Below are 24,435 nucleotides of genomic sequence, written 5' to 3'. Positions count from 1 at the left end.
GGATGTGAATGTTTGTACGTATCAGTCATAGACTGAATGATGAGAAAGTGAGGTCTGCAGATGCTGGCGATCAGAGCTGAAAATGTGTTGCTGGAAAAGCGCAGCAGGTCAGGCAGCATCCAGGGAACGGGAGAATCGACGTTTTGGGCATAAGCCCTTCTTCAGGAGTTTCACAATTTCAGAACATGAGCATGTTCCTCCAGGTTTGCTGGCCACCTCCAACAAAGTTGAACCTGATTTGTATGGTTCCTGAAGAAGGGCTTATGCCCAAAACGTCGATTCTCCTGTTCCCTGGATGCTGCCTGACCTGCTGCGCTTTTCCAGCAACACATTTTCAAGCCTGAATGATGCCATAAAAACAGAAAGTGCTGGAGAAACTCAGCAGCATTTGTGAAGAGAAAAACAGAGTTAATGCTGAATGTTGTGACCTTTTGTCAGAATTGAAAGCAGTTGGGAAATATAGTTATTTAGCTTATGACTTAATGTGTGGTGTGTAGTGGTGGTAGAAGGAAGAGAGAGAGGAAAGTGTGAATCAAATTGATGGAGACGTGCTGAGAGAGAGAATAAAGAGAAGCAGACAAAGGGATTGCTGATGATAAACTAAGAGAGCAAAATGCTAACTGGGCACTGTGAATATTTGAAAATGGGTTGGCTGTGCTGGGAGCAAACCATACAAATCAGGATCAACTTTGTTGGGGGTGGCCAGCAAACCTGGAGGAAGATGTTCATGTTCTGAAATTGTGAAACTCCATATTGGTATCTTTGTGGATGATGAGGTCCAGCTTGCAATGAACTTCACTTGAGTACTGTAGCAAGCCTGAGATAGAAATGTTGGTGTGGGAACTCTGTGGTGTGTTGAAGTGGCAAGCAACTGAAAGCTTGAAGTCATTTTTGTAGGTGTTTGGCAAAGCTGACATCCAATCTGCATTTCACCTTCTTTTCTTGAACTCTCTGTTTCCATTTCGGGGAATAAACTGTCCACTGCAAAACCACTGATTCCCATAGCTACCTTTACTATAGCTCTTCACACCCCCATGAACTGCAATGATTCCTAGTTCCTTCGTCTATGTCGTATCTGTTTGGATGATGCCACCTTCCAAAACAGCACTGCTGACATGCCTGTCTTCTTGCATAATCGGGATTTCCCACCCACTGTGGTTGACAGGGCCATCAACTGCATTGACCTATCACCTGTGCCTCTGCCCTTGCCCCTTCCCATCACTCAGAATAGTGAACCTCTTATCCTCACTGTTCATCCCATCAGCCTTCACGTTCAACGGATAATCTCTGACATGTCAGACAACTCCAGGACAACACCGCCAAACATGTCTTCCCTTCACTCCCCTGTCTGCAATTCACAGGGATTGTTCCCTCCAGGACACCCTAGTCCATTCCACGATCACCAACACCACCACCTCCTCTCCATGGCACCTTCCTATGCATCCACACAAGATGTAACACCTGCTCCTTCACCACCTCCCTGCTCATCATCCAAGAGCATAAACAGTCTTTCCAGGTGAAGCAGCATTTCACCAATACTCCTCCAATCTTGCCGCACCCAATGTGGCCTACTCTACTTGCATTTGGTTTCTCTAGATTGCGTGTTCACTTTGCGGAACACCTCCAGTCTGTGCATAAGCAGGACCCTGACTTTACCGTAGTGGGTCAATTTAACACTGCATCCTGCTTGAATGCCCACATGTCTCTTCTCTGCATGCCGTAGTCTTCCACTGAATCACACTGCAAACTGGAGGACCAACGTACCATCTTCAGACTAGGCACTTTACAGCCTTCTAGACTTAATTTAAAGGTGTTGAACTCAATATTGTGAACCAACTCTCATTTTTTCCCATTCTTTTAACTTGTTATCATTCCACTTGGTGTCCTTTCAAGTCTGACTGGATTCACACCATTGTTCTACCATTCTCCTGTTCCAATCACTTAAACTGAGCTATCAACATCTTTTCTCCATCAGCAACCTATACCCGCTATGCTCGCCATCACCCCTCAAATATTGCATAAATGCTTTCCCCTCCACACTTCACTTTTAGCTCTGATGGAAGGTCATCCAGACTTAAAACATCAGCTTGCTCCCTCTCCATGGATGTTGTCTGATTTGCTGTGATCTTTAGCATTTGTTGTTTTTACTGCATTTCATCTATACAAAAACAGAAATTGCTGGAAAATCTCAACATCCACAGTTCTTTGGATTTTTGAAATTCTACATTTCACTTCCCCATTACAGAGGAGACCATATTCTGAACAGCAAATACGATAAACTAGAAGGTGTGTTTGGGACCTTGGATAGTGAGAAGAGAGAAAGTAAATGGGCAAGTGTTGCATCTTCTGCATGGGAACATGCTGTAGAGGTGTGAGGAGGTATTGGGAGCGAAGGCGGAATGGACCAAAGTGCCCGGAAGGGAACAGACGCCGTGGAATGTTGACAAAGGAGAAGAGGGGATTAAAGTGTCTGGTAGTGACATCCTGTTGGAGGTGGCAGAAATGACCCCTTACGTTCCTTTGGATGTGGAGACTGGTGAGGTGGAAATTGAGGTCAAAGTGGGCCCTATTGCTGTTGTTGAAGGGAAGGAGTGAGGCCAGAAATGTGAGACATGGGTTGGACACAGCTTAGGACCCTGTCAGCCACAGTGGTGAGGAAGCCTCAGTTGATGAAAAAGGTGGACATGTCTGAGGCCAGATGTGATGGAGAAACTAAAATAATGGATTGGAGTCCTTGCAGGAATCAGGTGTGAGGACGTGTAGTCAAGGCAGTGGATTTGTAGTAGACATCAGTGGCCAGCTTGTTCCCAGAAAAGGAAACACAGTCAGTGATGAACCAGGTGAAGATGAGAGAAAGTTAGAAACTTGAAACAAAATTGATACGTTTTTCCAATTCCAAATGAGATAGGGAGGCAGCATCAATTATGTCAACAATTACTGATGAAAATGTTGTGGGACAGCCTGAGTAGGATTGGAATAAGGAATGTTCCACATAACTCACAAGGAGACAGGCATGTCTGGGGCTCATGTGGAGTGGAGAATGGGGGTGGTTCAGGCCTTTTAAAGAAGTGGAGAGCTATCGGACCATCCTGATGGGGTATGTACATCTGTTTAGCGTAGGTCATCACACTGATTGAATGGCAATAAATTACCAATGAAATTAATGTGCTTCATGCAAAAACCCTCGGCTCACCCATCCCCTAGCTTTTTGACCTTGCAAAGATCAGTGCCCCACACGCCTGCTGTCTGATGAAAATCCATCAGCTCTTTTGAACCAATCCAAACTCTGGTTACACCAAGGTTGTATCGAGGCCTGGAACTGAGTGATCATGTCGCGGCTTGCGTTGAACAGATTATTGCTGAGTAAGTGTTGGTTGTTAAAAACATTGTCACCTTCCATCGCTTTGTTCATGATTGAAAATGGGCAGATTGTAATTGGACTGGATTGGATTGGATTGGATTGGATTTGTCTTGCTTTAGTGGTCTGGACTGACTTGGATGATTTTCCACATTGCAGGGTGGATGTCAGTGTCATAGATAAGGCAGTATTTTGGATTACATCAATAGACATTGTTATTGCCCAGAGCTTTTGCTGCATCCAATGCATTTTTAATATCCTTAACTACCCTGAACTGACTGAAGACTGGCACCTGTTATGCTGGGCAGCTCAGTAGGAGATTGAAATCCATCTTTTCTTGTTAAAGTTGATGAGAAATGACTTAAGCCTTTTCTTTTGTACAGATCTGCTGGGCTGTCCCATCATTGAAGAAGTGGATACTTGTGAAGTCTGCCCCTCCAATTAGTCATTCAATCAGACATTATTAACCACTTCTTTGTGGCAGAACTGTGATGCTTGATCTGGTCAGTTGATTTGTGGTTGCTTGGCTCAATAACATGCTCCTCTTATTTGCATGCTATGGTCCTTGTTTTTTAGCTTCCTCTGATAGACACCTTAGAACAATACAGCGCAAAACAGGCCCTTCGGCCCTTGATGTTGCGCCGACCTGTGAACTATTCTCAGCTTGTATCCCTACACTATCCCATCATTATCCATGTGGTTATCCAAGGATTGTTTAAACCTCCCTAATGTGGCTGAGTTGACTACATTGGCAGGTAGGGTGTTCCACGCCCTTACCACTCTCTGAGTAAAGAACCTACCTCTGACATCTGTCTTAAATGTATAATCCCCTCAATTTGTAGTTATGCCCCCTCGTACAAGCTGATGTCATCATCCTAGGAAAAAGGCTATCACTGTCTACCTTATCTAATCCTCTGATCATCTTGTATGTCTCTATCAAATCCCCTCTTAGCTGCCTTCTTTCCAATGAGAACAGACCCAAGTCTCTCAGCCATTCCTCATAAGACCTTCCCTCCAGACCACATTTTCCAATGCTTCTACATTCTTCCCAAAATATGGCGACCAGAACGGTACACAATATTCCAAGTGTGGCCGCACTAGCGTTTTGTGTAGTTGCAGCATGATATTGTGGCTCCGGAACTCAATCCCTCAATGAATGAAACCTAACCCACCTTATGCCTTCTTAACAGCATTATCAACCTGGGTGGCAACTTTTAGGGATCTATGTTGATGGACTCCAAGATCCCTCTGCACATCCACACTACCAAGAATCTTTCCATTGACCTAGTACTCTGCCTCCTGTTATTCTTCCCAAAGTGCATCACCTCACATTTAGCTGCATTGAACTCCATTTGCCACCTCTCAGCCCAGTTCTGCAGTTTATCCAAGTCCCCCTGCAACCTGTAACATTCTTCCAAACTGTCCACCACTCCACCGACTTTAGTGTCATCTGCAAATTTACTAATCCATCCAGCTATGCATGCATCAGAGTCATTTATAAAAATGACAAATAGCAGTGGTCCCAAAACAAATCCTTGTGGCACACCACTAGTAACCAGACTCCAGGTTGAATATTTTCCATCAACCACCACTCGCTGCTTTCTTTCAGAAAGCCAGTTTCTAATCCAAACTTCTAAATCACCCTCAATTCCATGCCTCTGCATTTTCGTCAACAGCCTACCATGTGGAACCTTATCAAAGGCTTTACTGAAGTCCATGTATACCATATCAAATGCCCTACCCTCATCTACATACTTGGTCACCTTCTCAAAACCTCAGTGAGGTTTGTGAGACACGGCCTGCCCTTGACGAAACCGTGTTGACTATCTGAAATCAAATTGTTGCTTTCTAGATGATTATAAATCTTACAATCCTTTCCAAAACCTTTCCTGCAACAGAAGTAAGGCTCACTGGCCTATAATTACCTGGTCATCTCTACTGCCCTTCTTGAACAAAGACACAACATTTGCAATCCTCCAGTCCTCTGGTACTAAACCTGTAGACAATGATGACTCAAATATCAACGCCAAAGGTTCTGCTACCTCCTCCCTCGCTTCCCACAGAATCCTCAGTTAAATCCTATCCGGCCCAGGGGACTTGTCTACTTTCACTCCTTTTAGAATTGATAACACCTGTTTGTAACTAACCTCAATCCTTTCTAGTCTAATATCTCGTACCTCATTCTTCTACAATAATCTCCTTTACCCGAGTGAAAACTGATGAGAAATGATCGTTTAGCACCTCTGCAATCTGCACAGGGTCCACACTCAACTTTCCACTTCTGTCTTTGACTGGCCCTATTCTTACCCTCGTATTCCTTTTATTCCTCACATACCTATAGAAAGCTTTGGGGTTCTCCTTTATTCTATTTGCTAAAGACTGCTCGTGTCCTCTCTTTGCTCTTCTTAACTCTCCCTTTAAATCCTTCCTAGCTGATTTGCAATTCTCCATCGCCTCATCTGAACCATCTTGCCTCATCAACACATAAGCTTCCCCCTTCTGCTTAACATGAGATGCAATTTCTGTAGTAAACCACGCTTCCCTTACCTTATCACTTCCTCGCTGCCTGACAGCGACATACCCATCAAGGACACGCAATATCTGTTCCTTAAACCAGCTCCACCTTTCCATTGTCTGCATCCCCTGCATTTTGCTTCCCCATTCTATGCATCCTAATTCTTGCCCCATCGATAACTCTTGACCTGTGGCATGTACCTATCCCTTTTCATCGCTAAACTAAATGTAACTGAATTATGGTCACTCTCTCCTAAGTGCTCACCTACAACTAAATCAAACACCTGGCCTGGTTCATTACCAAGCACCAGATCCAGTGTGGCCTCCCCTCTTGTCAGCCCTTCAACTTACTGTGTCAGGAAACCCTCCTGTACATATTGGACAAAAACTGATCTTTCCGACATACTAGAGTTATAGCATTTTCAGTCAATGTTGGGGAGGTAATATAATGACCACCCTGTTCCTTTCACTCCTACACGGAATAATTTTGCCAATCCTCTCTTCCACTTCCCTGGAACTCTGCAGAGGCCTATAAAAAATCTCCAAGCAGTGTGACCTCTCCTCTCCTGTTTCTAACCTCAGCCCACACTACTTCAGCAGATGAGTCCTTGTCAAAAGTTCTTTCAGCCACCGTTATACTATCCTTGACTAACAAGGCCACACCTCCCCCTCTTTTACTGCCTTGCCTGTTCTTAATGAAAGATCTAAACCCTGGAACCTGCAACATCCATTCCTCACCCTGCTCAGGGTGAGGAATATGCCTCCTGGCAGCCTTTCTCATACTCCTTATTGGAAAGGAAATGTAGTGCTGTGTAAGTGTCCCTACCTCAAGCCCTGTTTGCCAGAGGTGTGTCATAACAGATTGATTTAAAATAACTGTACTCCTTATTGAATTCCTCCCTTTTCTTTACTTTTTTTAGTTACTAGATTTGTTTTGAATCTATCCCATTTAGCAGGTGGTCATGCAAAACAGCATGATTGATTTGTGAAAATGGGACTCAGTTTGTAAAACGGCAGTTTTTGGTAATACTGTCATAGATATTTGCACATGCAATAAGTTTAATGAGGATGAGATCAAAAAGTTTTTTTTCCTCGTGTAGATTCCCTCAGCTCTTTCCATTGACCAAGTTTGGCTGATAAGTCCTTCATATAAACCATCTCCTTCAATTTGAGCATTTCTTGGTGAAGGACTTTCAAGTTTAATACCTCATGTATATTTTCAATATTTGGACCTCACTGCCTGCAAAAGTGGTTGAGATAGAAATCATCACGATATTTAAAAGGTATTTTAGTTTGAAACACATACAATGCTATGGGCCAAATGCTGGGAAATGGGATTAGAATAGACAGGTGCTTAATGACCTATGTGAACACGGTCGACCAAGAGGCTTCTTTCCATGATACTGACTTTATGACCTGAGACAGAAAGGGGCAATGCTGTGTGTCAGTGAGTTTGTGATGCAGTAAGACATCTAAATGTCTACTACTTACAACTACCAAAAAGAAAATCAAAAGTGTTCTTTGTCATTTGTGGAAATTGCTTCTGTACAAATGGATGCTGTTTCGCCCAAATAACAATTGTAATTAATTTCAAACATTATTCATCTGTTGTATAGGTGCTTGAATTGCCTTGGAGATGTGAAAGGCACTATATAAAGCTAGATTTTTTTGTGTGATGTACAGGGGTTATCTGAATTACAAACGTTTGACTTATGAATGCTTGTACTTACATCCATATGGCATCTTGTTTGTAATTTTAAAGATCTGACGTTTAAGTGTTTCTAGTACTTACGGTTACAGTTTGTTCTCCTGTAATGTGCACTTTGTCAACGCGATTTGTCTATAATGCGATTGGTGAATTGGAGAACAATATTTTTAAAACACAAACTCCCATTGGCTATTATGCACTTCCATCTCCAATTACTTTAAGTCCACTTTAGGTGTTTAGTTCAGGTCAAACAAAGGTGGCTGGATAATAGAGCAATTTGTTTCTGACTTTATTGTTGATGTTTTTGAGGATGTTTTTAGAAATTATTGCAGGAGCAAAGATTTAGATGTAAGATTCTCCATATTTTGAGCTATGCACAAAGCCATTCTCCCACCATTGGTGAGTTTTCTGAAAGCATCAAAGTGCTATTCTATCTCTGAACACAATTTTTCTCATTCAACCCATGGACGAGGGTGCAATAGCAGCTTTTAAAGCTTATTATTTAAGGCGCACGTTTGGAAAGCTGATTGCAGCTACCGAGGAGTATAATGAGGACAGTGTTCTTCAATTTTGGAAGAGCATTAACATTACGAATGCTATTGATATCATTGTGGAAGCCAGGGGCGATGTCAGTGAGGACTGCTTACATGCAGTTTGGCAGAAGGTTCTCCCAGATTTTCTTCATGATTTAAAGGTGTTGATCCATCTGAGGAGTTTCCAGCAATCAAAGAACATTGTGTTGCTCTTGCAAAGCAAGTTGGATTTGAAGAAGCGGAGACTTATCTATAACTTGTTGCTGCGGGGGAAATTGAAGTTTGAGATGAAGATGATGAAGTCCAGAATGCAGCATTACGGGAACTTTCCACTTTAGTTTTGTCTTCTATCCTGAGGGAAGTTGAGAAGCAGTTGCAGCTCTTAGATAATGACAACAATGGAACATGCAGCAGGATAGCTGTTAGTGGCATAAAGTCTTATCTGGCAGCTTCTATGAACAGCTTCTTAATGAAAGAAGAAAGATGGCAAAGCAGATGGCTTTTTTTAAGCTAGGCGACACCAAAATTGGAGGTGTAGTGGATAGCAAAGAAGGTTATCTCCGAATACAATGGGATCTTGATCAGATGGGTCAGTGGGCTGAGGAGTGGCAGGTGAAGTTTAATTTCTATAAATGTGAGGTGTTGCATTTTGTAAAGGCAAATTTTAGCAGCACTTATACACTTAATGGTAAGCCCTGGGGAGTGTTGCTGAACAAAAAGACCTTGGATTGCAGGTTCATAGTTCCTTGAAAGTGGAGTTGCAGGTAGATAGGATACTGAAGATGTTTGGTATGCTTACCTTTATTGGTCAGTGCATTGAGTGTATGATTTGAAAGGTCATATTACAGCTGTACAGGACATTGGTTAGGCCACTTTTGCAATATTGTGTGCAATTCTGGTTTCCCTGCTATAGGAAGGATGTTGTGAAACTTGGAAGGGTTCAGAAAAGATTTACAAGGATGTTGCCAGGGTTGGATGGTTCGTGCCTTAGGGAGAGGCTAAATAGGCTGGGGCTATTTTCCCTGGAGTGTTGGAGGCTGAGGGATGACCTTTATAGACTTTTGTAAAATCATATGAGTAGAGTAAATAGACAAGGTCTTTTCCCTGTGGTTGGGGGGAGTCCAGAACTAAAGTGTGTGGGTTTAGGGTGAGAGGGAAAAGATTTAAAAGGAATCTAAGAGGTGACCTTTTCACACAGAGTGGTGTGTGAATGGAATGAGCTGCTAAAGGAAGTGATGGAGGCTGATACCTTTTAAATGTTGCAATTGTATCTGGATGGGTATATGAATAGGAACGGTTTAGAGGGATATGGTTCAAATGCTGGCAAATAGGACTCGATTAATTTAGGATATCTGGTCGGCATGGACCGCAGGGTCTGTTTCTGGGCTGTACATCTGTATGACTCTCTATAATTACATATTGTCCCACATGGAGAAGTACCGATTTAATAGCTGAGGGAGGACTGTACATGGCAATCAGCAGGACATTTCCTTGCCCATGTTAAATCTGAAGCTATGAGACTTCATGGGGTCCAGAGTCAACATTGAGGACTCCCAGGGCAACTCCCTCCTGACTGTATATCACTGTGCCACCACCTCTGCTGGGACTGATCTACCAGTGAGACAGGACATATCCAGGGATGGTGATAGTAGTGTCTGGGACATTGTCTATTAGCTATAATTTCGTACAGATGACTATATCAGGCTGTTGCTTGACTAGTCTGTGAGACAGCTCTCCCAACTTTGCCACCAGCCCTCAGATATGTGAGGAGGACTTTGCAGGATCAACAGGTCTGTTTCTGCCGTTGTCTTTGGTGCCTAGGTTGATGCTAGGTGACCTGTTCGGTTTCATTTCTTTGAGATTTTCTAGAGGTTGGTACAACTGAATTGCTTGCTAGGCCATTTCGGAGGGCAAGTGAGAGTCAACCATATTGCTGTGGGTCTGGAGTCACATGTGGTCCAGACCAGGTGTGGATGGCAGATTTACTTCCCTGAAGGACATAAGTGAACCAGATGGGTTTTTCTGAGAATGAGCATGCTTTCATGACAATCAGTAGATTCTTAATTCCAAATTTTTAAAATATAGAATACACATTTCACATCTACTATGGCGAGATTCGAACCCGGGTTTGAATTAGATGAGTTTCTGGATTAATAATCTAGCAATAATACCATTAGGCCATCGCCAACCCTGCAGTGTTAAATGAAAAGCTGATTTCCTGCCAATTGGCTATGAATAACAAAGATTGTATTTTTGGGTTCTTGTGGCGCAGTGATGGTATTCCTAGGTCTGGGCTAGAAGGCCCAGGTTCAAATCCTACCTGTCATCACATATCTAAACAGGTTGTTTGTAGATACCTTTTTTAATGATAAAAGGATGCAGGAGTGTTAGGAGTGTATTAGCACAAATTATCGAAGGTAGCAGATCAGGTTGAGGAAACGGTTGATAAACCATTCAGGATCATACCTTTTTATAAATAAATAAATTGTGTGGAAATAGAAACAATAAAGTCCTGGTGAACCTTTCATAAAACATTAAATCATCCTTAAATAAAATAAATGTTCAATCCTGCTCACCATATTTTTTTTTAGATTAGATTATTTTAAAAAGGATGCAGGAAAGATTCAAAAACATAGTTCTGATAATGAAAGGATAGATTGGCAAAGCCTGTTACTGTTCTCAGTTGAAAGGAGATTTGATACAGGTTTTCAAAATCACGAGGATCTGGATGGAATACATAGGTACAAATGAGAACCAGAGGATAGTGATTTAAGATAATTGTCTTTTGCCAATGTGAAGGAAAATCTCTTTTTATGCAAGTATTTAAGATTTAGAATGTAGTACCTGAAAGTGTAATGATTCAATTTTCAGCTTTCATAAGGGAATTGGATAATTTGGAGAAGCAATTTGCAGGATGGGGAGTTCTAAGTAGCTTTTTGAGAGTTAAGAGGCTGGATGAGCAGAATGGTCACATTTTGCACTGTAAACATTCCATAATAAACTACTTAGTTTTATGATGATTATGTATACATTTTTCATTATTTGTCCATATTTAAAACAATTTAAATTTTTTGGTTTTTTTTCAGCTTACTAGGAATGAGGGTAAACAATGTGTATGATGTGGACACCAAAACTTACCTCATTCGACTTCAGAAGTAAGTTTCGCTATGTGACTTGTGATTGGTTGGATCTGTCAAAGTGCTGTGCATCAGTAAAAAATAAACTGTACTGAGATTGGGCACATATCGAATTTATTTGCTAGAACAATTATTTTCTGTACACTTTTTCATTTTTATATTTGTGTGTCTGTCTTGATCTAGAGCATATGTCATGATTTGGAGATGTCGATGTTGGATTGGGGTGTACAAAGTTAAAAATCACACACCACCAGGTCAATAGGTTTAATTGGAAGCACTAGCTTTTGGAGCGCTGCTCCTTCTTCAGGTGGTTGTCACGGTGGCACAGTGGTTAGCACTGCTGCCTCACAGCGCCAGAGACCTGGGTTCAATTCCCACCTCAGGCGACTGACTGTGTGGAGTTTGCACATTCTCCCCGTGTCTGCGTCGGTTTCCTCCCACAGTCCAGCAATATGCAGGTTAGGTAAATTGACCATGCTAAATTGCCCGTTATATTAGGGGCAGGGGTAAATGTAGGGGAATGGGTCTGGGTGGGTTGCACTTCAGCGGGTCGGTGTGGACTTGTTGGGCCGAAGGGCCTGTTTCCACACTGTAAGTAATCTAATCTAAAAAAATGTCAAACTGTTGCTTGGTTCTCTGTGAGACAGTTCTCCCAATTTTGGCAGAAGTTCCAGATGTATTCTCTAGAATTTTGTAGAATAAGAGACAATGTAATTGACACCTACAAAATACTTAAGAGGGTTAGACAGAGTAGATGCAGGTAAGATATTTCCCTTTGGTTGAGGAGTATATGAAAATAAGGGGGATGCCATTTAAGACTTGAGATGAGGAGAAACAATTTTACAGAGTTTGAATTGAGGTTTTTTCTCCAGATAGCTGTGGAAACTTCGTCTTTGAATATATTTAGAGTTTGATATTCTTTCTGAACTCAAATGCAGATTATGTGTATACTGTAGGTAAAAGGGTTGAACAATTCAATCAACCATGATTATTATAAAGTCTGGAGCAGTCTTAATGGACTGAATGGCCTACTCTTATTCCAGCCTTTTCTATAGGGTGGGGGAGTTCAAAACTAGGCAACATATATTTTTAAGGTGAGAGAAGACAGATATAAAAGGTACCTGAGGGGCAATTTATCGCAGAGGGTAGTTAGTATGTGGAATGAATTGCGAGAGGAAGTAGTAGTTGCAGATAGTTACAGCATCTAAAAGACATTTGGGCAGGTACATAAATAAGGAAGTTTTAGAAGGATATTGGCCAAAACAGACAAGTGGGATTAGCTTTAGTTTGGGAAACTTGGTTGGCGTGGACTAGTTGGGGAATCCCTAATGGATGTGACCTATAAGCCTCTCTTGCTTCATCTCCGAGATTATATAAGAGTACAAAATTCTTACAATTTAAATTATTACCTTTATTTACTAATGGCATCAATGTTACACTATAACAAGCCAGACTTGAGCTAAGGTTTTAAAACCATTAGCAGAGTAGTGGCGTCAGCTCTTACCTCTAAGAGCTCTCTCAGGCTACTCCCTCTATTGCTGCAAACAAGCTGTCTTTATACATAAATTGGTACTGAGATTACAAAAACATCACATGTCCTTAATCAGATAAGCAGCAATAAAGTGGCAAAAGTTTGGAGAGGAAGAGAAACTAATTGACAGGTCTGAATACACTTGACTAGTTAAGCTTCATGCACATCAAAGTGGGAAACCCTGATCAAGCCAGGCCAAATGGACAATTGCTTTGTCTAGATAAACTTTCCTTTTAACAGTAAATCATAGAAGAGACTAGTCTTCTATGTGGAAAAGGTTATGAGGTAACCTCACTCAGTACCATTGTCCTACAACGTGGCTTTTTAAAAAAAAATCATGTTAGATTCCCAAAATGCAAATTAATTTCATAACATTCCCGATCTTGAGCTCCAGGGAATAACACACAAACATTCAGTCCATGACAAGCAAGTGTACAGTCAAATCAGACCAGAAAGAGTTGACCTTTCCATCAGCTTCTTTCATGTATGAACATCTTCCAACTTTCTTTCTATCTCAGTTTCAGCTTTTGTGTTTATCCAGCTTGTAAGGGTAATGAGACATTCACATTTCTGAACAGTCAAGATTAAGGAGTTTAGCTTCATAAATTCAAATCTGTTGAATGTGGTATACATGAAAATGTATTAGGATTGTTCTATTACGTGCATATTCCACTCAGCTTATTAAATTACACGTTCTTTTCTGACTTGCATATGTTTTTTTAGGAGTCTTCAATATAAACCAGAAATTCAGTTATCTAACATCCAACTGTAAAATATGCGCAGCTTCCAGCTCTCTGGGTCAAAAGGAAGTACTGCCACATATTCCACAAGTGAACAAGTGTTATCTCCTTATTTATACTGATCCATTGACACTTAGAACAGATATCCTTAATTCTTTTGAACAAATGCCCACCCTATTCCCCAATCCCCTGTGGTAATGTGCTTTCCTGCATCTCCTATAGCAGATGTGTCACGTAAGGCTACAAGCTTTCTCACATGCTGTATGCCTGTATGACTATGTTAGGAAGGAGGGCTTTGCAGGGTTGATGGAGTTGAATTTAACGATCGCAGTGAGATTTTTTTCTTCAAAGCTGGTGAATCTTTGCAATTCTTCTCCTCAAAAGGCAATGAAGAATTATGTTTGAATATTAGGGTGGATGTTTGATAATGTGTCGATTCTATGGCTCTAAGAGGTGTATTTTGTCTTAATTTTTATCAAGGAGATGTTTTGAGCCATAGGTAATGAGCTGTCTCCTCGAAGTCAATAAAGTAAACAGATTGTGAGGTTTTGGATTTTTTTAAAGTTAGAACAGTAGAAGCTGCATGAATGGATGGAGTCAGGGTCTTACAGAGCTAGGGCTTTAGTTTAGCTGTCAGTAGTTGTTGGGTTATGAAGGTGGCGGTGGAAACGTTTACATCTCTCTCTGCCACAGAGAAAGGCTGGAGTTCTCTCTGCTGCCAGAATTACACGTGAAATGATCCATTTTACTCACTTTGCCTTTGCCATAGTTGTGTTTGTGGAATGTTACTATATTGGGACAGTTGCTGTTTAGTTAAATTAATCTATTATTCTGTTAAGTTTTCCAATTGAGTTAAAGGTATACCAATTCTTCTTTCTTTTCTTGGTATCTTAACTAGGTTTTATATTGTACTTTGTTTAAAGCCAAGTAGTGTATCTAATTGAATTGCATCTGGAACACAGCACCTTACACTTGCCTTTAAATAAGATTAAAAATTCGGTCTACACTATCTCCTTGATATAGTTGTAGTGAGTTTAGTCTGGTCCATAACAATAATCAAAAGGGTGATCTTTATCGTGGCTGTGAAGGAATGTGAAATAATCAGTTCAGCCAACACTTTCTGAATGGAGGAGCAGCTTTGAGGGGCCTACTCTCATTTTGGACTTAGACTTGGTGAGCCAAAGGACCTCTGCTGTACTGTATGATTCTAAATTCATAATTCGTATGTCATGATTTGGAGATGCCGGTGTTGGACTGGGGTGTACAAAGTTAAAAATCACACACCACCAGGTCATAGTTCAACAGGTTTAATTGGAAGCACTAGCTTTTGGAGTGCTGCTCCTTCTTCAGGTGGTTGTCACCTGATGAAGGCGCAGTGCTCCGAAAGCTAATGCTTCCAGTTAAACCTGTTGAACTATGACCTGGTGTTATGTGATTTTTAATTCGTATGTGTTTGTCATTATAATGCAATGACAAAGTTTGCAGTATGTAATGTAATTGCAAAGTTAGTTTACTGTGCCCCATATTAACAGACTCCCACATTGTATAATTAGCTTGTTTTCATTCTGTCTTTTTTTCATTTTGCAGGCCAGAATCAAAAGCTGTACTTTTGGTTGAATCTGGCATCCGGATCCACACAACTGAGTTTGAATGGCCAAAGAATATGATGCCTTCAGGCTTTGCAATGAAGGTAGAAAGTGACCGTCACCCATTGCAGAATTCTTAGAATAATTTTATAATTTTAACACATTTTTAGTAAGCTTTGACAATTGCACAGTATATTGAACATCTGTTTCCTTAATATATAATTGCATTTTGCATCTTGTTCAAGTCTGTACTATCTACCAAGCAATAATTGAATGTACAGGTGGTAATTTAGTAAAAGTTTGAATTGAGTTTTTTTTCCCAAAAAGAATTTCTATATTCATTAACTTTGTGGTTATGAGCCTTAAAATGATAACATCTGTGAAACGGGAAACACAAAGTATTAGAACCAGTCACATGAATTAATTTTACTGTTGTTGTGATAAATGATTGTTTTGGGACAGACTTCGAAACAGTGGTTTTTAACTGCAAGAATGGTTTGTTCTATGTAATTTTATTAATTCCCCTTGGCAGAAAGCTTCACAACTACAAGACACCAATTTAAGGTGAATGGCAAAAGAAGCAATGGCAACAAGTACTTATCTAACCAATGGAGCTAGACTGCAATGCTTGGGAATGTGGTGGAGGCTAATTCAGTTCTAAAATTCAGAAAGGCATTAGATTAGCTCCTGAAGAGAGTATGCGCAACAGAAAAAGAACGCAGTTGTGTGTGGTAAATTTGCTCTTGCAGAGAGTTGGCACAGGCATTATTGATTGGCTTCCTTTTTTAATTGCTTCTACGCTGTTTGCTAAAATAGCTTTAGCTTTAAAAAAAACTCTCTGGCCACTGAATCTATGTTAGATATGCTGTGTCTATTTTGTAACTAAGTTGAAATATGGCGGATCTTCCTGTTTCCTCTAGTCCTGATTCAGTCATAAAACATCCCCTTTCTCCTGTCCGTCTCACTTTGTTGTCACTGTTTGATTGAGAGAGAATCTTTGCTAAAACTGTGATTTTTGTTTTGGTTACAGTGCCGTAAACATTTAAAATCACGAAGATTGATCCACATTAAGCAACTTGGTGTTGATAGGATAGTTGATTTTCAATTTGGCTCAGATCAAGCAGCTTACCACGTGATTGTTGAACTATACGACCGAGTAAGTCACTCAAATTCACTTTCGTCTGCATGTTTTGAACAGGTTCATTAATGTACAAAGTTGACAACATTTAATAGTATTTTTTGCATGGCATCTGAAATGTGGGCATTCTTCCTCATTCTTTTATGTTCCATGTTTCTTGGAATAAGTCTCTGGATTCTGTCAATAATACTGCCATTGGTTGTGCAGTCAGACCAAAGAGAATTTAATTGTACACCAGTAGTTCTTTATTTAATTTGAATATATACATTCTCATTTGAAGAATAAAATACTCTAAACTACAATTCTTTCATCTGTGCATTCTCTATCTTTTAAGATTTTTGGAATTTGGAAATAATGCACAATATTTCAGTATATCTCAGTAGGTACTGTGCAGGGATTCTCTACAACTCTTCACTGTCTTTGCCAATTTTTTTTGTTTTGCTTTTTTTTAATTGGGACATTAGATCATCAGTCTGAGAAATAACTAGTACAGTGGTTAGCACATTATCTAGCAACTTGGTACAAATGAAGTCCAGGTTAATAGGTTAACTATTTCCGTATCAGATGGCTGAAACCTTTTTTGTGCGTACAATTGTTTGTATAGCCTCAACTCCCCGTCTGCCGAAATGGCTATATAATACAGCTCTACTCAGTTCATTAATTGTTCAGACATTAATTGTTCAGAGGAGATATGGATAACTGATCCACCATATGGTCAGTGTGAAGGAGGTTTTGCCTGATTGAGATGGGGGCTGAGTGAGTATATCTGCGAATTAGGTGCAGAGCGGGAAAGAGGTGTTATAGAGGTTTCTGTAGGAAGTAGTGTACTGAGTGAGGAGTTTGGTGAAGTGTGGGGAGGAAGTGCTCTACACTTTTTCATTTAAGTTAACTGTTGGTAGTAAATTTATTAGGGACTGATTTTAAAAGGCTGTAAATAGAAAATTAAATGGCTGTAAATTTCAGTTTTCAGTAGCTAACTGAAAACACCAGGGAAGTGAGGATCACTTTTTTTTTATTCACAAGATGTGGGCATTGCTGGTTAGGCCAGCATTTATTGCCCATTCCTAATTATCCATGGGGCATTTAAGAGGCAACCGTTGCTGTGGGTCTGGAGTCACACATAGTACAGATCAGGCAAGAATGGCAGTTTCCTTTCCGAACGGACATTAGTGAACCAGATGGGTATTTTTCTGGCAATTGACAATGGTTTCATAGTCATCGTTAGACTCGTATTTCCAGATTCTTATTCAATTCAAATTCCACAATCTGCCATGGCAGATGACCTTGAATCAGGTTCCCAAACATTACCTTATCTCTGGATTAATAGTCTAGGGTTAATACAACTTGACCACTGTCTTTCGCAGTACAATAAAGTATTATAAGCAATTCAAAGCAGATAAAGTAAATGTAAGGAAAATAAAGTTGGCTAAGCTGCACTGCTTTGCCTTGAGTGGAATGTGTGGCCTCTAATATATTATAAGGAGTACCTTGCAGCGCTGAAGAATGAGGCTGTGTTGAAGGATTCAAGGATCAATTAGGCTAGAGCTAAGGAACAAAAATGGTGCATTTACATTGTTGTTTTAGTATATAGTAGGATAGTAAAGGAGATATAAAATAGGTACATTTATAGTTGTGAAAACAAGAAAATGGGTCTGCTCAGCTGAGAGCAAAACTTAACAAGATGGGGTGGTTGTAATCAAATGGAGGATAGAGGTCATGCTTTGAAGTTGTTGAACTTAATATTGAGTGTGAGTCTGTAAGGTGCTAAAGTGGAAAGATGAGGTGGTATTCTGTATTGCATTGAGTTTTGTTGGAACATTGTAGTGGGCCTGGAAGTAAGATGGTTTATCGAAATGGCAAGGTTGGGGTCATTCTTATAGATGGAGCCCCCTGCACTTTAAAGAGCAATGTTAAGAACAGTCATGGTATATTTCCTCAAAAGGGAAAGGTAGGACAAACAAACCCAGAACTCCCTGGATGACAATTGTTATGATTCTAGCTGATGTTATTCTGGCCAACTCTCATCTCTGGCTGAAATCTGGCTTCATAGAGCAGTTTCATTTGGTTTTAATGAGAGTGTCTCTCTATAAATTATAAACACAATATTGCTGACAGTCATTTATGCAAAAAATTCATCTTGCAAAAGAAATGAAGATAAACTAGAAGAAACCAAACTATTTACATGTCTGCCATGTTTAAAGATTTCAAAACAAATTATTTCAAAATATATTCCCATTAATTGCAAAAAAGCACTTCTTCACTGATCCCAAATGCTCACATGAGAGAGAATCTCCTTCTCTATTACCTCTGAAAGCTTTTTTAACTTTTGACTTCAATTCTTAGTCTGGAGAATCTGACAGCCTCTTCCTTGGGCCTTTGTACACCTGAGTTTCAAATTTCTCAGCTACAGATAATCCCTTTAGGGTTTTACCCAATTCTTTGGTCTGGATTTGTAACAAAATCCCTTGCTGAGGTGTTTGTTTTTTTGTTTTAGAGATCTAAGTTATCTTCTCCCTTTTTCGGGAGCAATGCTTTATGCATTCATCTTCCAAGAACCCTTCAGAATTCCCTAAACTGAAAATAACACTGAAAGGTTTCTTTCTAAGGTATTGGTGGTTCACCTGAAGCTTAAATCATAGTCAGAATCTTCAAACGGAGAACCTGATATATTACAATAGATTGTATGTCACTTGTAAACTCTCCCGATGTAAACAAAAACCGCTTAGTTCTTTAAGATGTCTCCTCCAAACTATTTTAGAGAAATCACCATGGCTACAAAACTACTTACTTATTAAGACACCCATAAACTGCCATAAAACATTCATTCAAAATTCAAAAACGAATGATATTAAAATCTATATAAATCATTACACTTGCATCACACAAAGAAGATATAAATTGAGGTAAAGAAAAGAAAAGTAAGCTTTGGCAAGCCAGGTAGAAAACAGAATTGAGAACCAAGAGAAATATAGAAGGTTCAGAGGGGACATGAAAGAAATGTTAAAAAGGCAAGGAGGAATTCTGAGAAAAGTCTAAAATCTTGAAGTCTAAATAGTAAAAAGAGGAATAGATCTGATTAGGAACCAAAATGGGAATTTACGCATGGAGGCAAGAGTCATGGCTGATTAAATTAAATTGTTGCACCTAACTTTACCAATGAATTAAGTAATAGCAAGGCTATGGTGACAGAAATAGAAACACTGTGACTGGAACAGTCTAAAATTGCTAAGGAAGAAGTGTTGGATAGACTTTTAGCACTTAAATTTGACAAAGCACTGGGATTGAATGAGATTCATCCAAGGATATTGAAGCAAATGACTGGAAATTGCAGGGCCCCTGGCTTTAACCTTTTGGTTGTCCTTCGATTCCGGAGGGGTGCCAGAAGACTGGAAAATTGCAAACATCACTCTTGTTCAAAAAAGGTTGCAATGATAAGCCTAGCAATTACAGACCAACCTGTTCACATCAGTGTGGGGACAATTCTAGAAACAATTATTCAGGATAGAGCTTCTGGTAACATGGAAAAGGATGGTTAATTTTCTTTTCATTTGTGGGATTTTAGCCTTGTTGGCTGTGTATGTATGTATGTCCTTTCCTTCCCTTTGTCTGTCATTTTCCATCCTTTTTCCTTCCCCTTTTTCTGTTTCCCTTCCTTTTTTTCCTTTCCTTCTTTCTTTTTACCTTTTTTTACTCTGGGGAGAAAAAGGAAACATAGGATTTTATTTATTTGAAAAAGAGATTTGGCAAGACCTGGTAGAAGTATTTAAAATTATAGGTTGGACAGGGTAGATGTGGAGACAATTTTTCCACTTGTGGGAGAATGCAAAATTAGAGGCAGTTAAATACACGTTATTCCTACTCAGTTCAATAGGGAAATAAGAAAATTCTTTTTCAAGTTAGTGCTTAAAACAAATGACGAGGCTACTTTCAGAAGAAAACAGATGAATACCTGAGACGAGCTGAGGTAGACTAGATGGAATGGACGAACTTTGTGTGGCAATAAAATCAGTTTACACTTCTTTGTCCAAATGGACCTGTCTTTGTGATGTTTTTTCTACATGAATCTTCACCTTTTTCCAGTTAGTTGATATCAGCTTCCTTAATGCTGATAGGTACAAAGGACATTAACTTCTCCGTTCTTCATGTCATATAATTAAATTGAAGCTGTAAAAATGCAAATATGGGTGCGTGCACTTGATATTTTCATGAAATTTAAATCTGCTTGTGATTCTTAGTTTCTGCCAGGATTTTTGATTTTAATATTTTCTACCTGTGTATTTGCAGGGTAACATAATCCTCACTGACAATGAGTATACAATTCTAAATCTCCTGCGTTTCCGTACTGATGAGGTGCAAGATGTGAAGTTTGCTGTTCGTGAACGATATCCTGTTGATCGTGCTAAACATCCAGAGCCTCCACTATCTTTAGAGAGGTACTGTCATCATACGAATCATTTGAAATTAATGAAATCTAAATATATTTATGACATTGCCTTTAACTTTATAATGTTTCTGGTGGATGAAGTGTTATACTTTGCCTTGAGTGATACTTTACTTTTCAATTGAAATTAATTTTCAATTAAATTTGTTAAGATCTTCAATACCTAAATTTTATTATTGTTTAGGAAATCAGGTGTTCAACATTAAACCACATTTTCCCCGCCCATTTAAGTGCTTTGCATAAAGTTGAAACAACTTGGGATTGTCCAGATTGATTATCAGTTTGTAAATAATGAACTATTGTTCTCTTCTGTGTAATCTTTTCAGCCCCTAGAATTATTTGAGATCTTTGCATTGCTCCAACTCTGGCTTCTTGCATATCTCTGATTTTACTTGCTCCATCGATGGTGGTTGTGCCTTCAACTGCCTGGGTCTTGAGTTCTAGAATTACCACCTTAAACCTTCCTCTGTCTTTATTTTTCATATATTTCTTACAACCTGCCTGTTCCCTGTCCATGCAGTTATGTTTGACCCTTGTAATGACCTTCCAATACGTATTCACCATCACCAAGATTGCCTGTTTCCACGTTAACCTTTAACCTTGTCTTGATCATCTGCTATTGAAACCCTTATTCACACCAATGCGATAACTAGATTTTGATTATTCTGATGCTCTCCTGGTCAACATCCCATTTTCCACCTTTTTAAAAACCTTTGCTCATACTTCTGACACAGCGGTACAAAATTCGACTATCCAATTCCTTTTCAATCCACTTTTCCTCTTCTCTCTGCTCTTCCTCTTTTCTCCTCATTTAAGGTGCACCTCTCTCTCTCTTTGACCAAACTGTTAACTATCAATTCTGAAATCATTGTCTGGCAATTTTTATTTTGTTGGTTGTTTCAGATTCTTGTTATGAATGTGCATTAAATAACATTTTATGGCATTACGAAAGGATTTATATAGCTGCATATTGGTACATGATACTGGAGATTTGCATCAGGAATTTCTTTTAAAAAAAACGCTGACTAAATATCTCGTTTAATATTGGAAAGAAACCGAGCACAACAAACAAAGTTACAAGAAGATTTTCAATCAGGTGTACAATGGGCATATGTTTGACCGAGCACCTTATCATCTATCTAAAACCACAGTTGGAAGGCCCAAATTATTTAAAGTTAGCCTCTTTTAAATAATCCCATAGTTTTGACCTTGTAAGAATACTGCCCCAGATGAGTAAAGCAAATATCTGTCCCACTTTTGTAAATTTAAAGTCTGTGATACTGTTTCTATTGATTTTAAACTTCTTCATCTTTTGTGTTGAAAATGACTGGCTGTACCCCTCATAAATTATAGAATGAACACCTCAACAAATTTTCACGCACTTATTTATTATTTGTTTCAGTAGTTTGTATTGTTGTTGACTTGGTGATAGATGACAAAAGTGCAGTAGTGTTCTTTTCATGCTTATTTAAATATTAATGGATGATATATTCAGCATTTCTTTCAGGTGCATTTCAGATTGTCATTAGCTAAATGGTGTTGGATTGAATTTCCTTCCTTGTTCCCAGTCAAAAGTTGGTCAAAGCACATCTCGAATAGAACTTAATTCAGTTGTATTTCAGTATTTTGTTGACTGCTGAGGCTTGAAATGATGCTAGCAAAGATAAACCCTTTAGAACAGAAATTCATCCAGAATCAGAGGAAGGTATTCTGATGCTGCAGGACTACAGGAGTGGTAATGACAAATGGCCTAGCATCTCTTTTTGGTTGTTATCTAACATGAGCCAATAGATACCTCACTCCAGTGATCCTGTTTGCCTGTCCTGAAAAGGTAGTGATTACTTTTCCAGAAGTGCGATAAAGTTATTGACAGCTTGAATCTGAGAGGACTGGTGGCAACCTTGGCATATATTTCTTTGTGCATTTCTTTGTGCTGTAGCAAGAAGCGCATTCCACAGCAAAACAAACCTCCAAGGAAAACTTTCTGAAATCAATCCCATTTACATTTTATTTCAATAAGACCACTTCTGAGGCGGTAAGTGAACACAAAATGAAAGAGGGGACCTTTCTTTTGATCTCAGGAACTGAGTTAACCAGATTTAATGCAGTAGAAAATTCCTGCATAACATAATTTTCAATTTCTGATTAATGCATCTATATATTGAAGTAATTAAAGTTGCCATTCTTTGTAATTGTTGAAATTTCTAATTGTTCTATAGGTTGACCGAGGTCTTGGCTAATACACCAAAAGGAGAACAAATAAAGAAAGTACTCAATCCCCACCTTAGTGAGTTGTTTTTTTTTAAAATAAGTACAGTAGATAAATGATCAAAATCAAGAAATCTCTGAGATGTCAATATACTAATTGCATTATAATATTCTCAATGTTGTGGAATAAAATCAGGAAAAGTAAGTATTCAAGTATTGCCAATACAAAACAAAGTACTGCAGGTGCTGGAAATAGAATTTTAAAAATCAGAAAATGCTGGAAAAGAAGCAGGTCAGGCAGCATATGTGGAGGTCAAATCAGAGTTAATGTTGCAGTCTCAATAGAATTGGGAAAAGATTTTGTTGTAACAGATTTTAAGTAAGTTGAAAGACTGAAAGAAAGAATGGAAAAGAGAAAAGCAAGAACTTTTGTCAGAGAGAAGAGCAGAACTTCTTCAAGATGAGCATTCTGGAAAGAAGAGTATGAATGAATTAAATATGAATATAAAAGCTTTTTTACTTGCTCAAAAGGTATGATTGTGGATTAGTGATGGTAAACACTTAAGGAAATATTTCATATGACTTAAAAATGGATATTTCAATTAAAAAGTCCACAGGGAAGTATTCCATATGTAGATAACTAAAGAACTTAAAATATTATTAGGAAAGAGCTTTATAATATTGCCAAGAAATCTTCAACAGGAAAAGACGGAATAGATAAACTATTTCTGCAGGTTTGCGATTCTGGAAGTAGGGGGCATGATCTGAGAATCAGGGCCAGACTGTTCAGGAGAGATGTTAGGAAGCACTTCTATAAACAAAGGGTGGAAAATGTTTGGAAGTTTTTCCACAAATGGCAGTGGATGCTGAATCAATCATCAGTTTTAAATCTGAATTAGATCCCTTTGTGAAGCAACAGTATTAAGGCATATAGGCCAAAGTCGGGTATATGGAATTAGGCTACAGATCAGCCATGATCTCATTGAATGGTGGAACAGGCTCAAGGGCTTAAAGACCTAATTCTGTTTGTGTTCCTAATGGTAAGTTTGAGGACTAGGACAGTTTTATAAATTAGCAAGTAAAGACCAAATAATCAATATTATGAGAAAGTATAACATTAATTAATATTAAAGTGAAAATAGATTATAAAACTTTGTAGAAGTAGGAAAGAAATGAAAACTGTAACGGAAGCAAATGCGAGTCCCATTATTGCTTAAAAGGAGAATTTATGACAAGGAATAAGGAAATGGCTCAGATGTCAATATTTTGTGTTGGCCTTCATAGTTGACAACTGAGAATTAAGTTAGTGTGGAGTTAAGCCAAGCGAGAGAGGGAAGGCATTGCCGTGTCTTGTTCTGACTATTTTTGAGATGAGCTGCTGGCTACATCTGCGAGTGGGTCGAGATGAATACGGGGCTTTGTTGAGAACAGCAATAAGGTAACATTCCAATCATTCCCCTCCCCGCCAAGTGTGCTAGTCGTTAAAGGGGCAGAGATGGCAGTGAGTGGAGTGACATGTTCCTCCTGTCAGATGTGGGAGA

At 39.2% G+C, this 24,435-nt stretch overlaps 1 protein-coding gene across 3 annotated transcripts in view; it reads left to right on the top strand.

The window, feature by feature from the left end:
* Positions 1-24,435, top strand: part of nemf (nuclear export mediator factor) — a 132,777-nt gene that overhangs the window by 1,365 nt on the left and 106,977 nt on the right. For 2 of the 3 annotated variants that reach the window (XM_087989746.1, XM_043697353.2), the window contains exons 2-6: positions 11,200-11,268; positions 15,109-15,211; positions 16,138-16,263; positions 20,530-20,678; positions 22,906-22,973. In XM_087989746.1, coding sequence (XP_087845872.1) covers positions 11,200-11,268; positions 15,109-15,211; positions 16,138-16,263; positions 20,530-20,678; positions 22,906-22,973 — 515 coding nt within the window. Of the gene's footprint in view, positions 1-3,796; positions 3,862-11,199; positions 11,269-15,108; positions 15,212-16,137; positions 16,264-20,529; positions 20,679-22,905; positions 22,974-24,435 lie in introns of those variants that run through there. The other variant, XM_087989747.1, reaches the window with a different exon arrangement.

Source organism: Chiloscyllium plagiosum, unplaced genomic scaffold, assembly GCF_037043375.1.
Source record: "Chiloscyllium plagiosum isolate Xiang-an unplaced genomic scaffold, Cpla_swu_hap1 HiC_scaffold_8, whole genome shotgun sequence".
Classification (NCBI taxonomy): Eukaryota; Metazoa; Chordata; class Chondrichthyes; order Orectolobiformes; family Hemiscylliidae; genus Chiloscyllium; species Chiloscyllium plagiosum.
The sequence above is the reverse complement of the archived record's forward strand: the minus strand, read 5'-3'. Positions and strand labels throughout refer to the sequence as shown.